Source organism: Mesocricetus auratus, unplaced genomic scaffold (assembly GCF_017639785.1).
Source record: "Mesocricetus auratus isolate SY011 unplaced genomic scaffold, BCM_Maur_2.0 Super-Scaffold_100014, whole genome shotgun sequence".
NCBI lineage: Eukaryota > Metazoa > Chordata > Mammalia > Rodentia > Cricetidae > Mesocricetus > Mesocricetus auratus.
The window spans coordinates 50,336,814-50,350,809 of record NW_024429197.1 but is presented as its reverse complement, the minus strand read 5'-3'; the positions used below and the strand labels follow the sequence as shown (position 1 = coordinate 50,350,809).

Genomic DNA, 13,996 nt, shown 5'->3' with positions numbered 1-13,996 from the left:
TTTCATAAATCAGCCTCAAGAACTGATCTTAGGGCTAGCCACCCCAGGTCATCAAGCCCCAAGAAGAAAGCTTCCTAGAACAACACCTCCCTTCCCCCTCCCCTCTTCTCTTCCTCTTCCTATTCCTTTTCTCCCCTAAAATCCCCAACGCCACAGTTTTATGTAGTCCAGACTCGCCTCAAACCTACTATCTAGCTGAAGATGACCCTAGTCCTCTGCTTCTACCTCAAGAGTGCTGAGATTACAGATGGGCACCACTGTGTCCTGTTTATGTGGTCCTAAAGACTGAAGCCAGGATGGAACCCTTGTGTATGCTAAGCAAGCACTCTATTAACTGAGCTACAGCCACAGCCTGGTCTTTCTTTCCCCCCACTTTTTTTTTTTTTTTTTTTGGTAGGGAGGCTGTTGCCATATGACTCAAGAATAGAGATGCACATGGGTATCAGGGACAAATTGGCTCGCAGGCTGTGCGTTTCATCCCACTTCAGACTGACTTTCAGATGCTTAGCTCACAGCTATTGCCCACTTCTGGGTTGTTATCTCTTACATGTGTGAGGTGAGAATTTCAGATTTCTGAGGGCAGGACCTGAGATTGGATAACTTGACTCTGCCAGGACCTGTGTATGTTTGTTTCCCGGGGCTGACATAATCCCTTTTCTTACTATGTCTGGAATTTGAATAGTTTTAGTGTTGCAAGTATATGGATTGAGGTTGAATAAATGAAAAACAAAACTGTAACAACAAAAAGAAACACTGCCTTGCTTCCACAGAGTTGTCTCATTGCTCGATAATATGTGTATTATATTGATTATAGGGGGTTGGTGGAGGGCAGGGGAGAAGGGGAGGGAGAGGGAACTAGGATTGACTTGTAAAACAAGCTTGTTTCTAACTTAAATAAAAAAAGGAAAAAGGAGATCACATGCTCTAGTGATCCTTCCTTCCTTCCTTCTTCCTTCCTTCCAAAACAGCATCTCTCTATATAGCCCTGGCTGTTCTGGAACTCACCATGTAGGTCAGGCTGGCTTTTTGAACTTCCAGAGATCTTCCTGCCTCTGCCTTCTGAGTGCTGGAATTAAAGGAATGCACTACCACTCTAGGCCTGGGACTGCCTTAGTTTCAATGTAAATGTGTTAAATCCTGTACTTGGAGAACTAAATTTGCCTTCAGAGCTTCCCTCAATAGCCAAACACAATAGTATCTTGCTATGTTTGTCCATACTGAGGCATCTGTTAACTGAGAAGTGTAATTGTCATCACTGTTCTTGTGTTTGGTGTTTCAGTGTCACCATGAGCAAAGCACACAATAGTTGCTGCACTTCCATGCTTTTGGCTCAGAAGGAAAGGTTGTCACCATGCAGTTTACCCACAGTAATATAAACAACATGTGTTGATCTGTGTTCAGACAGATTGTACTGTGCTATGGAAGCAGGTAACACAAAGCCTTGACAGGGTCATGAAGGTAGCAATACTAACACGAGACTAAGACATATTACAAGTTGTGTAGGCACATGGGAGAAGGTAGAACTTTCCATTTGCAGGAAATAGTATATGACAAGTTCCTGTTAAGGGAGGCTGAAAGAATGCTCAAAGCAAAGGGAGAGCCATTTCAGATGAGGCTAGGAAAGGAGGTAGGGGCCAGACAATGCAGGTAATTCAGAAAATTTGGGTGAGTCAGAAAATTTGGGTCGTTGTATTTGGTACAGTAGGGAGCTATCAAAGTGTTTTCTGTAGTAGGTACTGGAGGTTCTGAAGTGACAACTTTGGCTTTAGCATGAACATAAAGTTATAAATATTGGTTTTGGGGTAAAGGTGGCTGTTGTTCAGGAGAGAGGTGGTAGTTTACCTTTACAAGAGATGAAAGGAGTAGATTTATGTGTGTGTGTGTGTGTGTGTGTGTGTGCGTGCATTTTCCTCTCTTGGTTTTTCAAGACAGGGTTTCTCTGTGTAGATTTTGTGCCTGTCCTGGCACTTGCTCTGTAGACCATGCTGGCCTCGAACTCACATGGATCCACCTGCCCTTGATTCCCAAGTTCTGGGATTAATGGTGTATGCCGCCACCACCACCTGGTGATTTATGTTGTTTTGAGGTGAGGTGTTTGGGTGGATTAAATACGAAGATGATTGGAAAGAATATATATGAAAAAATAACACCTTTGCATTGCCAGACTAGTGGTTCTCAACCTGCGGGTTTTGACTCTTTGGTGGGTCAAACAACCCTTTCACAGGGGTTACTGAAGACCATTGCAAAACACAGATATCTACATTAAAATTCATAGCAGTATCAAATTTACAATTATGAAATAGCAACAAAATAATTTATGGTTGGTGTCACCACAATGTGAAGAACTATGTTAAAGGGTCACAGCTTTGGGTGGGTTGAGAACACTTGATCTAAATAGTAGGTCATAGTAGAGGACCATGTGTTTAGGAAGAGCTTGAGTTCAGATTTGCACATGTTGCTTCTGGGGCCATTCAGATGCTGAGTAGAGACAGTAGGCAGCTAGGCATCCCCCTCCGCTTTTAAAGATTTATCTTGCACACATTCTACTGTGAATGCACTAGGCATAATATCTAATCAGCTCTGTTTTTGCCCTGATTAAAGTCTTTGCTTTGAGTTGTTAATTAACTGTCTTGTGTACCTGTGTACCTCAGATTCATGCAGCCTGCTTGTCTAAACACTAATTCCAATTCCTGAAATACCCCCCAGAAGGCTACTTTCTCAAATTTAATGTTTAAAATTTTATTTAGTTATTTTTAGCTCAAGGACTACTTTATTAGAGTTTGAGAGGAGAAACACCAGGACAGGTGAGCTGAAAACCCTGGTAGGCGCTGGGAGGATGGAGATGGAGAGAAATTCATGCCTTTAGTGTTAGGTATGAAGGTCAGAGAAGCAGTGAGAAAGCCCAGAGTTTCAGAGGAAGCATGCCTAGGCTTTGACTAGTGTCCAAGCAAGAGAGAGACAGACGGAAAAGTTAAACTTTTCTTGAGTTAGAGCTCAGAAAATCAGGTGCGCTGCGCGGAGGAGGCTCTGTAAGCGGCTGTGAGCAATGCTTTTGAGTTTGTGCTACACTGTGGCTTCAGACCAGTCCTTGGTAAAAGACACTGTTACCTTTACCTTTTTGCTTATAGTGTTTATCTAGGAGATTGAGTCCTTCCTCAATTGAAATTATAGTTCTCTCTCCCTGTTTTGAGGTGAATTTAAAACTTTGCACATGAAGGCAGACACTTGATATTGAGCCTCTTTCTATCCTTCTGCCCTTCCACCAAAGTTCTTTAAAAACAAATAATGAAGTTGTACATACTTCTTTTTTTTTTTTGTAATTGCAAAAAAAAAAAAAAAGAGTGGGTAGGCACTTTTAAATTGGGAAAGTGGTAAAAAAGTAGTTTTTTTTTGGGGGGGGCTGATACTCAAAGGGAAACTTGGCATCAGTTTTATTAAAGAGCTTAAAAGTAAAATCCCAGGGCAGGCAAGCTGTAGATCTTGGCAGCCTCCATGAAGAAGAATGGAGGAGAGAGAAAGTGATGTTGCTGGCAAAGAGATCAGCCATAAGGGCCTCAGAAAGGCTAGCAGACCCAATGGTAGAGACTGGAATTTTTGGAGAAAAAGTACATTATCTCATTAAAGGGGTAATTATTCTTCATATTCTTTAGCAAGGTGAGCACACCTCTCTCAGGGTTAGTCCCTGGCCAGGTGATTAACCTGCCCAGCTGGATTAACTCTTAAGGAAGGAGGCAAAGGCATGTCTCTCTCCAGAAGTGGATTCCAATCTTGGCTAGGAGGCAACAACTTTCCTTAACTGGCTTCAATGTTGCTGTAACATTGGGGCCTCTGAATAGGTAGCCAATAAGATCACTTAGGATCCTGACTGGGGATTGGACTTTACAAGCATTTCTGGCATTTCTCCTTCCAGTCAGGACAGGACCAAGGACATTTTTGGTTTATGGTTTACGGCATAAGTTGAGGCACTATCCCTAAACCGTTTGTCTCATGTGCTCATTGTTCCTCCCTCGAAACCCAAATTGTCCCGTAGGAAATCAGGGAGATCACTGAATCTGGTCTCTTTCTGTTGGGTGAGGTCATTGGGTGTGGCGGTTAGGACACACCTCTAGTGGTCCTATCCTGGGGACCGTGAAAATGCTCCAGTGGTCACACTGGTCTAGCAGCAAGATGTAGGGAGGAAAGAAGTCCTTAGCTAGTGCTTGGGTGGAAAAATGAGGGAGAAGTAAAGGCAAGAATTCTAAGCTTTACGAGCCCCAGGCAGGGAACCAGGACAACTCCAGCCAAGGACATGTTAAATGTCCAAACCAGAGTCCGTTAGAATCCCTGTTTGGGCTCATAAGAGCCTCCTTCCACTGGGCTTCTCCTTATTTTTCCCTTTGATTTCAGATCAGGCACTTTTACCAGAAATTTTGAGCAGTCCAGCTCCTTCCTGGTTGATACATATTACTGGAGAAGTTGAGGCCACCTATCCTGGGATTCTTAGTCTCATTAATAAAAGAGTTTAAGAACAGACTCAAATGAAAGCCTGAGAACAGTTTTAATTAGAGGTTGAAAGAGAAACTCCAGGCCAGGCAAGCTGTAAATCTCAGCAGCTGCCTGGAGGAGGAGGAAGATAGAGAAGAGAAAAGGCCATGCTGTTTGAGTTAAACCAGTCTGGAGGTCAGCCACATGGTGGACAAGCAGCCACATGCTGGGTGGGGAGCTTCTGAGAAATCATGAAAGAGCCTAGAGTCCCAGAGAGAACGTACTTAGGCTCTGGCCAACATCCAAAAGAAAAGGCAGAAGAGAATGGAAAAGCTGCACCTTTCTGGGTCAGGACTCAGGTGGGTAGATTCAGCGGAGCCTCATGCCACTCAGAGAGTCTGCTGACAAACTTGCTTTTCGTTACCTTTTGTTTTCTTTTTAAAAATTTCCCTTTTGGGTGGTCCCAATGAAAAATAGGAACCATTAGGATTAGAAAGCCTCAGCAATGTTAGGTTGAATGAGTGATTCTTTCAAGGCCTGGTCTTAATTTTCCCTGGGATGCAGAAGGAGCTCGGGTCTGAAATCAGATCTAGATGTATGGAATTTGAACAAACTAATGCCAGTGAAATTAGAATCCTATTTCTAACGTGAAAAAAAAGTTTCTGTGCACATCCCTCCCAAGTGTTTAAAAATAATTCTAAAGCTTGCTTTCCCTATCTTAGATGAATGGACATCTTTCCATGACACTGTTTACAGATTTGCTTGGATTATTATTAACTAATTGAGAGTGCCCTGAAATGTTAGATGTGCCACAGTTCAACTGTTTCCCTACTGGCAAACATGTATCCTTCCTTCCTTCCTTCCTTCCTTCCTTCCTTCCTTCCTTCCTTCCTTCCTTCCTTCCTTCCTTCCTTCCTTCCCTCCCTCCCTCCCTCCCTCCCTCCCTTCCTTCCTTCCTTCCTTCCTTCCTTCCTCCCCCCACCTTTTTAAGATAGTCAACATAGTATAGTATCTTCCTTTGAGTGTATGTAAGGGCTAACTGTAGAAGGTTTCTAGATTCTGAACATATGTGAACAGGGCATCCTCATTTAAAAATTCTATAGATGCTATCCACAAAGGCTGAAACAGTGTTTACTCAGCGTGAATGTGTGTATTGCCTCACTCACTCTGCACTGGGTATTATAAATCGTACTTGTTGGGATTGCATGGCTATATCCTGTTGTCTTCCCTTTTCATGGATATTAACCCTCTATCATCTGTGTTATAAATAATTAGACTCTCATTGTAACTTTGTTTTCCTTTTGAATCCGTCTCCTTTCTTCAAACTGATTTTAGTTATATATTGGTTTCTGTTTATTCTTTTCCTGTTAACTATTACTTGAATACTTATAATCACTTCTGAAAAATTATAGTTAAGTTCTTTTATTCATATTTATCCCATACTTTTTATTTACTGAATTTTTCTGATGTCTTTTTTATTAAGAATGAGGTATAGCTTGCATATTATAAAATCAATCAGCATTTTAAAATACTGTATTAACTGATATTTAGTGTATTTTCAAGGGTGTACAATCGTCATGAATTATCTTTTTCTTTTTCTGAGCTTGGCTGGAAGCCAGGAAACCAGATGAGCTAGGCAAGTTCTCCTCACAGAGGGTTACTCTTAGTCCCAGCTTGCGGGATAATGCCGAATACAATCCAGAGACCTGATTTATTATCTCTAGTGAATCTGGATATTTGGAAGAGTCAGATCCTAGGGAGGCTCTGAGGAGATTGAGTGACTCTGAGTCACTTGGTGACGGAGGTCAGACAGCTCCATCAGGCTTCATTTTCCATTCTGAGAAACTCTGGGTTTTGTAAAGAAATGTGTTGTATGGGAGGCATCACTCCTTGTGGCCCAGGTTCCTCACAGGTCAGCCCTTTAATTCTGAATAAAATAAATGGATGAAGAATTATAAAGGAGCACTTCATTTCAAGGTTGTGAATATTGAGACAACTCCCGTCCAAATTGTAGAGATTTGGATATTTAGAGTAGCAATCAAGACTGTCAGAAGAATCCCAGCAATCCCAATGGACATCTAATGAGTCCTCCAGGAGGTTTCAGCTTTTGTCTTGGCTCCTCTCTGTAGGCTGCTCTAGCATTGTGGCCTATCCCCTTGCAGATGCCTGCCTCATCAAGAGAAGGATTGTGCCTTGGTCAGCAGCCACATAACCGCAAATGGCTTTTTGCAAAGCAGCCAATGAAGAAACATCTCTGAGCCTTTGGCGATCATCTTGCACTGCTGTGTGAAGACAAGAATGACGCCTTGCCCCCCCCTCCCGTATTTGTGTGCTCTGAACAGACCCTGTGGCTGCCCCGTGGAGTCTCCAGACCTGTCATCATCAAAGAGAAGGCTCTCAGCTAAAGCACAGATCCAGTCCATTCAACATTCTGTTGAAAGGCTCTTGATGTGGGTCTGTGGCCTTGGCCCTGTTTTTCCCATCCATCCTCAACCCCAGTTGTATATCAAACTGTCCGTGTTAGCATGAAGTATTTCCTGAAGCTTTCTCTTATAAAATATAATATATTATGTATACTATAAAATTTTTATATACTATACAAATTTCTCCATTTCATTTTATTGAGTCACAGTGAGATTAGCTGTTCATTTTGTTGAACAGGGTAAAGTTTGTCACAATCATTAAGGGGTATGTGAGCAATGCTCATCTTTGATATTCATCCAAGAACATACATAGAAGTCATAATCTTGTGTGTGTGAGAGAGAGAGGGTGTGTGAGAACGAGCAAGAATGTATGTGAGTGAGCTTGCCTGTTTGTGTTCATATAAAAGCCAGAGGTCAATGCTGGTATCTTCTTACTCAATTGCTATTCACTTTATTTTTTTTCCTACCTCATCCTTTTGGAATAAGAGTTTTTACTGAATCTACCTCTTCCCTATCCTAAGTCCTGGAATTACAGACATGTACTTTACTGTCATGTCTATTTTGTGGGTTATCACTACCCAAACTCAGCTCCTGTGCTTTTGCAACAAGTATGCTACTTACTGAGCCCCAGGAGAATCTTTGCTGGAAGGCTTTTGTTTAGTAGGGGCCTGTCTATAGTGGATTCATACAAGGGAGACCACATATATAAGTGGTCACTGTCACAAAGTATTTATCTGTGACTCTATACTAGCACAGGCATATAAGAGGGTTCATGAAAAAGGAAAAAAATTACTATTGAAAATATTGTGGAACATTCTTCAACTGGAAGGGAAATGTTGACAGTCTCAAAAGGATCTACTTAGTAACTAAATCGGAATGTCAACAGTAGTGCTGTAAAGTACAAATATAACATGAGCTATGCATCTGAGCTACAAATAGTGCTCAAAATTTTCTCATATGTGGTGGGTGGGGTGAGCAGAGATGGCTCTGTGGTTAAGAGCACCAGCTGTTCTTCCATAGGGCCCTGGCTTGATTCCCAGCATGTCATCCGGTGACACACAACCACCTGTAACTCCAGCTCCAGGTCATCTAACACTTTTGACCTCCCACAGGCATGCACATATACAAATAATAAAATAAATTAATTTTTTTCTCATAACCACATTAAAAAAGTAAAAAGAAACTGATGATACTGATTTTAATAATGACCTTTATATAACCTCAAATATCAAAATACTATTTTAATATGCACTCATATTTTATGTTCTCTCTGATTTTTTAAAAAAATGTATCTTTATGTATATGGTGTTTTGCATGCATGATATCTATGCACCGCATGCATTTCTGGCGCTCACAGAGGCCAGAAAAGGCAGTGGGTCCCCAGAACTGGAATTACAGATGAGTGCTGGGAATCAAACCTGAGTCCTCCAGCCCCTCATTTTTCCTAATTGAATGCTTTCCCCCTCCTTTTATGTTTAAGTCTTTAAATCCAGCATATATTTTATATGCAGCACATCTGGATTTGGACTAACCACATTACCTGTGTGCGTAGTAGCCAAGTGTGGCCACAGCTGTTGACTGCTGTGGTCTACTATGTAGTCAAATCCTTCGCCAGATGGAAAATTTTATGTGTTATTAAAGGGTACAGTCAGTAAATGCCCCAAATCATGGGAAGCTGAAGTCTTTGTCCCTAAAGTCAGTGCAGATGGCAAGTTCTCTGTTCCGAATGGTAAATGACCAATGATATGTTAGGTACTTAGGAGAATGCTTAGCTTATAGTAGTTGTTCAATAAATATTAGTAACCCCATTTTTAAAGGTTAGTTAAAAATTAGTACATACTTTTTATTTCTAAGATTTCTTTCTAGTTCATAATACTTGTTTGATATATTTGTTCTATTTCTTACAGAATAAGGAAAACCTTTAATGTGTCACTCCTCTTTTTATTAATTCTCTTTTAATGGCTTTTGTTTTCCTTTAATTGGTGCCCTGGCCCACTCTTTTGAGTGGCTGATCCATTTCATATGTCTGGTTGTTTTTCATGGTCTGCTAATATTTATAAATGACTTGATCATTTATTCTGGGTAACTGATGTGGTCACTGGCTCAGATTATGTGGGCTAATGTTTGCTTTTTTTCCTGATTGATTTCCCCCAAGTGTGTGTAGGGAGGTGATTGATAGTTGTTTTGAGTGTTTGGCCGTGGTTTCCTTTTTCATAGATGGTTTTTGGCAGTGCTGAAAAGTGCCCACTTTTCAGTGTGGGTGGCAGACTCTCAGTGACTCAAGAGTGTTGGGATTGGAGGGAGGTGTAACTCATTGTGTGTGAGGGTCTGATTTCAATATCTAGCATCACAAGAAGGAAAAGCAGGATTAAGCACCTGCTTAGCATATCCTTTTAAGTCAGGAGGCATTTATCATGTTATTATATTTCTTTACAGGAATATGCCTGGTTTGATAAAAGCCCTTTTGAAATTATTACAAATGCAAGCACTAAAGGAAGGACAAAGTGGGGATAAGGACATTCAGAATATATACACTATCAGGTAAGTGTTCTCTACTGTTGTTTTTCATTTAATTTTAATTAAAAATTACATGCATGTGCATATATGTGACTGCATGAGTTTGAGTGTGTATGCATTTGAGGCTACATGTGTGGGAATGTGCATGATTGTATGTGTGTGCAGTGTGTGTGTGTGCACGTGCTTTCATAGAAACTGGAGGATAACTTTTGGGAGTCTCCTTCTACTATGTCAGTCCAAGTATCAAACTTAGGACATTAGGCTTGGCATCAGAGCTATTTTGCTGTCCTTCTCTCTCCCTTTCTATTTAAAGGAATTTTGACATCATTAGCTAGTTTATATACAAGGTATAGTTCCTTGAGACTTAGTTTTTTTAATCCAGTAGGCTATGCATGCAGCCATGGTGGCTTACCATTCCTCAGGAAGTGACTGTTTCAAAGACACAAGCATGTCAAGAGATGACAACATGCTGAGCACCCCATGCATGGATTTCAGGGTTGCTGCTTTGGAACAGAGATCGGTCACTCAAAGTTGAAATGACTTTTTTGCTCTAGAATATTTAAGTGTCACAGAGTGTGTCCTCTGGCACTTGGTAGGTGGAAGCAGAAGGATCAACACTTCTGAATACAGGAGACCCTGTCTCAACAATTACAACAACAACAACAAAAACAGCAACATACTACGGTTTTGTCTCAGAACTGTGAAAACTGAAGAGCTCATTGAGCAAGTGTTTTTAAAGCATGGGGGTTTATGTAGGGCAGGAAGGCAAGCTTCTTCACCATGGACACTTGTTTGCAAGTGTAGTTACCCAGGTCCAGGTCTAGTGAGGAATCACATTTGCTTTGTCTTTGTTGTCTGTAGATTGTAATGAGGTAGGGTTGCTATAAAAAGAAAACACAAAGCAGTAAGAACAGGAGGAACTGGATTTTGTGGGGGATCTTCTGGTAAGGAGGGTGTCATACTGTGTTTATGCTTATTACCTGCAAGCTCCCAGAAAGCCGTTTCTTAACAGAAGGGCTTTCAGCGATGGACACAGAGGATCTATGTGTGACTGGTTCATCTTATCTCAGGAATTTGATGCATACTGATTTTTTTGGTTTGTTTGTTTGTTTTTTCCAGATGGGGTTTCTCTGTATAACTTTGCAGCCTGTCCTGGAACTCACTCTGTAGACCAGGCTGGCCTCCAACTCACAGAGATCCACCTGCATCTACCTCCTGAGTGCTGGGATTAAAGGCATAGCCACCACTGCCCGGCACATACAGAATTTTTGTATTTCAAAGAATGAGGGCATGGGACAATAAATGGGGAGTTGACTTAGGGGTTGGAGTGGGGTTGGCTTACATGGGCAGTAGTGGCTTGAGCTCATAGCACCTGTGGGAGAGTTGACCATAGGCAGAAGTGGACCAGTGTTGCCTGTGAATTCCCTGTGCTTGTAGAGCTTTCTTCTTGGTGGTCAGTGACCAGTGTCTGGTCCTGTAATGTTAGTGTTGCCTAGGATCTTTCTTATTTTTGTGAGTGTATTATCTAGGACTTCTTGTTTTTTTTTTTTTTTAAAGGCCAGATTTGTATTTTATTTTTCTTGGCATGTTTCCCAAAATTTTCAAATATATACAAAGAAACATGGTATTATAATGCATACTATTTTAAAGCCCTGGCTGGTTTGGAACTCCAGTTGTAGACCAAGCTGGCCTTGAACTCACAGAGATCCATGTTCCTCTGCCTGCTAAGTGCTCAGATTAAAGGCAGTCACCACCACACCCAGCCTCACTGAAAATACTGTAGGAAATTGCAGTGTTTTCCAAATGGATACATTTTCCTCCCCCATCTCTCCTTCCTCCCTTTCCTCTTTTCCTTTTTCTTCTGTCCTTCAGCATGATAGCAATGCAAGGTGTTAGCTCGCAATTTCGTTTTTATCAATCACCCTCAGCAGAATTGATCCTGAAGATTTGGTGAGTGGATCTTAGTATTTCTGGAGAGGCACTTGTTCTACCCCACCTTTAAATTAAAAATTTTAGTCTAAATTTCTTGGATAGAAAATAATTCCATGTCATTGTTGTTCCGTTATTTACTCATTTTTTCTCTAGAGAAGCTACTAAGGTTTTTAATAATTCTGTATGACAGTTTTATTGAGATATAATTCACAGACCACGTGAGGGACACATTTAAAGTATGCAGTTCAGTGATTTTCATTCACAGTTATGCAATTATCACCATAGTCAAATTTAAAACATTCCTTCCTCCCCCAAAGAAATTTCTCATCCCATTAGCAGTCAGTTTATATTTCCCTCCTACCTACCCAGGAGGGTATTTGAAATCTTTGGTTTTAAATCATTGTCTGCTCATCAGAACCACCTGGGTATGCTTCAAAAGAAACAAATGTAGCACCATCCAAATATGTCAGCAGGCTAGAGTCTCTGCTAGGAGCCCTACTCCTTTTTTAAATGCTCCCAGGTGGATCCAATCCCAGCGAGTACATGGGGCAGCAAGCTGCTGCCTGGCATGCACACTACTTAGTCCCAGGCCTTGCTTAAGTCTAAGCTGGACCCCAGAGGCCTGACAAGCGCCCAGGTGATGGTACTGCTGCTTCTGTTCCCACCCACCCTCACCAAGTAGCAGAGCCACCATAGCGTGAGCCGCACCTAGGACCTGGTCAGGAGGCATCTGCTCAGCCTGCATTGCAGGCTGCCTGAATCAGAGACTGCATTTTGGGAGATCTTTTGTAGGTACCACATGGACTCATCAATGTTTAAGAAGCACCGGTTTAGATGATGGTAGTGTGAACTATTCTGTTATACTGAAACATTACGGTCATTCTCACTTCCGTGGTGACTGTCCTTACTGTGTGTGCCTGACTTCATTCATCTGCCTTGCTCACCTGCTGTTCCTCCTAGATTCACTTTGTCTTACAACATGTGCTTCTACCCATGGCGGTATTCCCATTAGGCGGTAGGTGAAAGATGTGGCTAGGGGGCCCAGTTTAAAGAAAAAGGGATGTGGAAGGTTTGGCTTGAAATAGGTGGCACACTATGAGGGCCAGAATCAATCATCCGAGTCGGTAATGTTTATGGAGAACCCTTATGTGAATGGCTGTTTGGCATTATAAATCTGTAGAGTGTAATCGAGTGTATTAGAGCCTGAAGTTCCCCCAGAGAGGATGGCGGATGGCAGGAGCAGAGGAAAGGTAAGTCTAAAGTGTAGATTCCCCTCAAGAGAGCTATGATTACCTGAGTCAAGCATAAAATTGTCATGCTGTTTTGGAGCCTTATTTGCTAAGTGTTGGTAAGAAGTACCAACCAGCCTTGCAGAGGTAGCTGGTGAGCTCCACAGAAAGTGTGAGCGGGGCATGAGGGATGTAGAACTTCACTGAGAGGCACAGGATTAGTTTAAAGCCATAGTATAGTGTATTACTGACTTTTTGAGTGTGAAGCTAAGCTGTACTTTTCATGATATTAAGGACTTTGCTAGTGAATAGCTGTATTTAAAAATGTTTACCTTTTTTGTTCAAATGGATGATTATTTTGAGTCATAGTGACACAGAATACATGGCTTTTTTTTTGTTTTTGTTTTTGAGACAGGGTTTCTCTGTGACTTTGGAGTCTGTCCTCGAACTTGATCCTTAGACCAGGCTGGCCTCGAACTCACAGAGGCACACCAGCCTCCGGCTCCCAAGTGCTGGGATTAAAGATGTGTGCCACCACTGCCCAGCTAGACTACTTGGCCATTTTTACAGGTCCGTGGAATGGCTTATGGCATGCAGGTGTGAGAGAGACTATGTGAGGACCGAATGGAGCTGATGCTGCTGTTGGGCTCAGCACTCAGGGACTCTCAAAGTCCACACATGAAGACTTGAGGGCAGCTTAGAACCACCGCTTCTTGTGGGGCTCGGCAGAGGTTTCCATTCATCCCCTAGTTGTCTGTGACTTGGTAGTCAGCATCTTCATCCAGTTGCTTCCTAATACGGATGTGGGACATTTTGTGTCTCACACTGAGAAAACCATTCTTCAGCCCCAAAGAACTTGATGGCACCACATATGGTCTGCAGAGGCCAAGAAGGTTTAGTATAGAGGCCATCTTGAGTGGTTTAGCCTACCTCCTTTCTTCAGGATAACATGTTTGCTCCTCAGCATCAAGGAACCAAGTTTTTCTTACCACATTAGCCATGTACAATGGAGAGGCTAGGAGCAGAATTGCAAGATGATTCTAAAGAAAAGCCAAGCCAAAGAGCAAGCTGATTGCAAAGACAGAATGTAGGCGGTCATAGTTTCATTCAGTGACTTAATTCCGTGGTTCTAATACATGCTAGTGTCTTCATGGTCAGATGGTGGGTGGGTGGTTGTGGGAGCAAGAGAGGAAGAAAGTCTTAAATACCCTCTTAGAAACCCACACAGGTTGTCAGGGCTTCCTATGCATAATGAGTTTATCCTCAGAGTTCTCCATATGTAGTTTTGCAGACAGCTGATTACTGTCTGTTCTTTGATCGGCTGTTCTCAACTTGTGGGTCGAGACCCCATGGGGTTGCATATCAGATACCCTGCATATTAGATATTTACAATACAGTTCATAACAGTAGCAAAATTGTAGTTATGAAGTA

The 13,996-nt window shown here is 41.9% G+C and overlaps 1 protein-coding gene across 3 annotated transcripts in view; it reads left to right on the top strand.

Moving 5' to 3' along the window:
- Window positions 1-13,996, top strand: part of Focad (focadhesin) — a 319,451-nt gene that overhangs the window by 52,022 nt on the left and 253,433 nt on the right. For all 3 annotated transcript variants that reach the window (XM_040757181.1, XM_040757180.1, XM_040757182.1), the window contains exon 5: window positions 9,324-9,428. In XM_040757181.1, coding sequence (XP_040613115.1) covers window positions 9,324-9,428 — 105 coding nt within the window. The remainder of the gene's footprint in view (window positions 1-9,323; window positions 9,429-13,996) is intronic.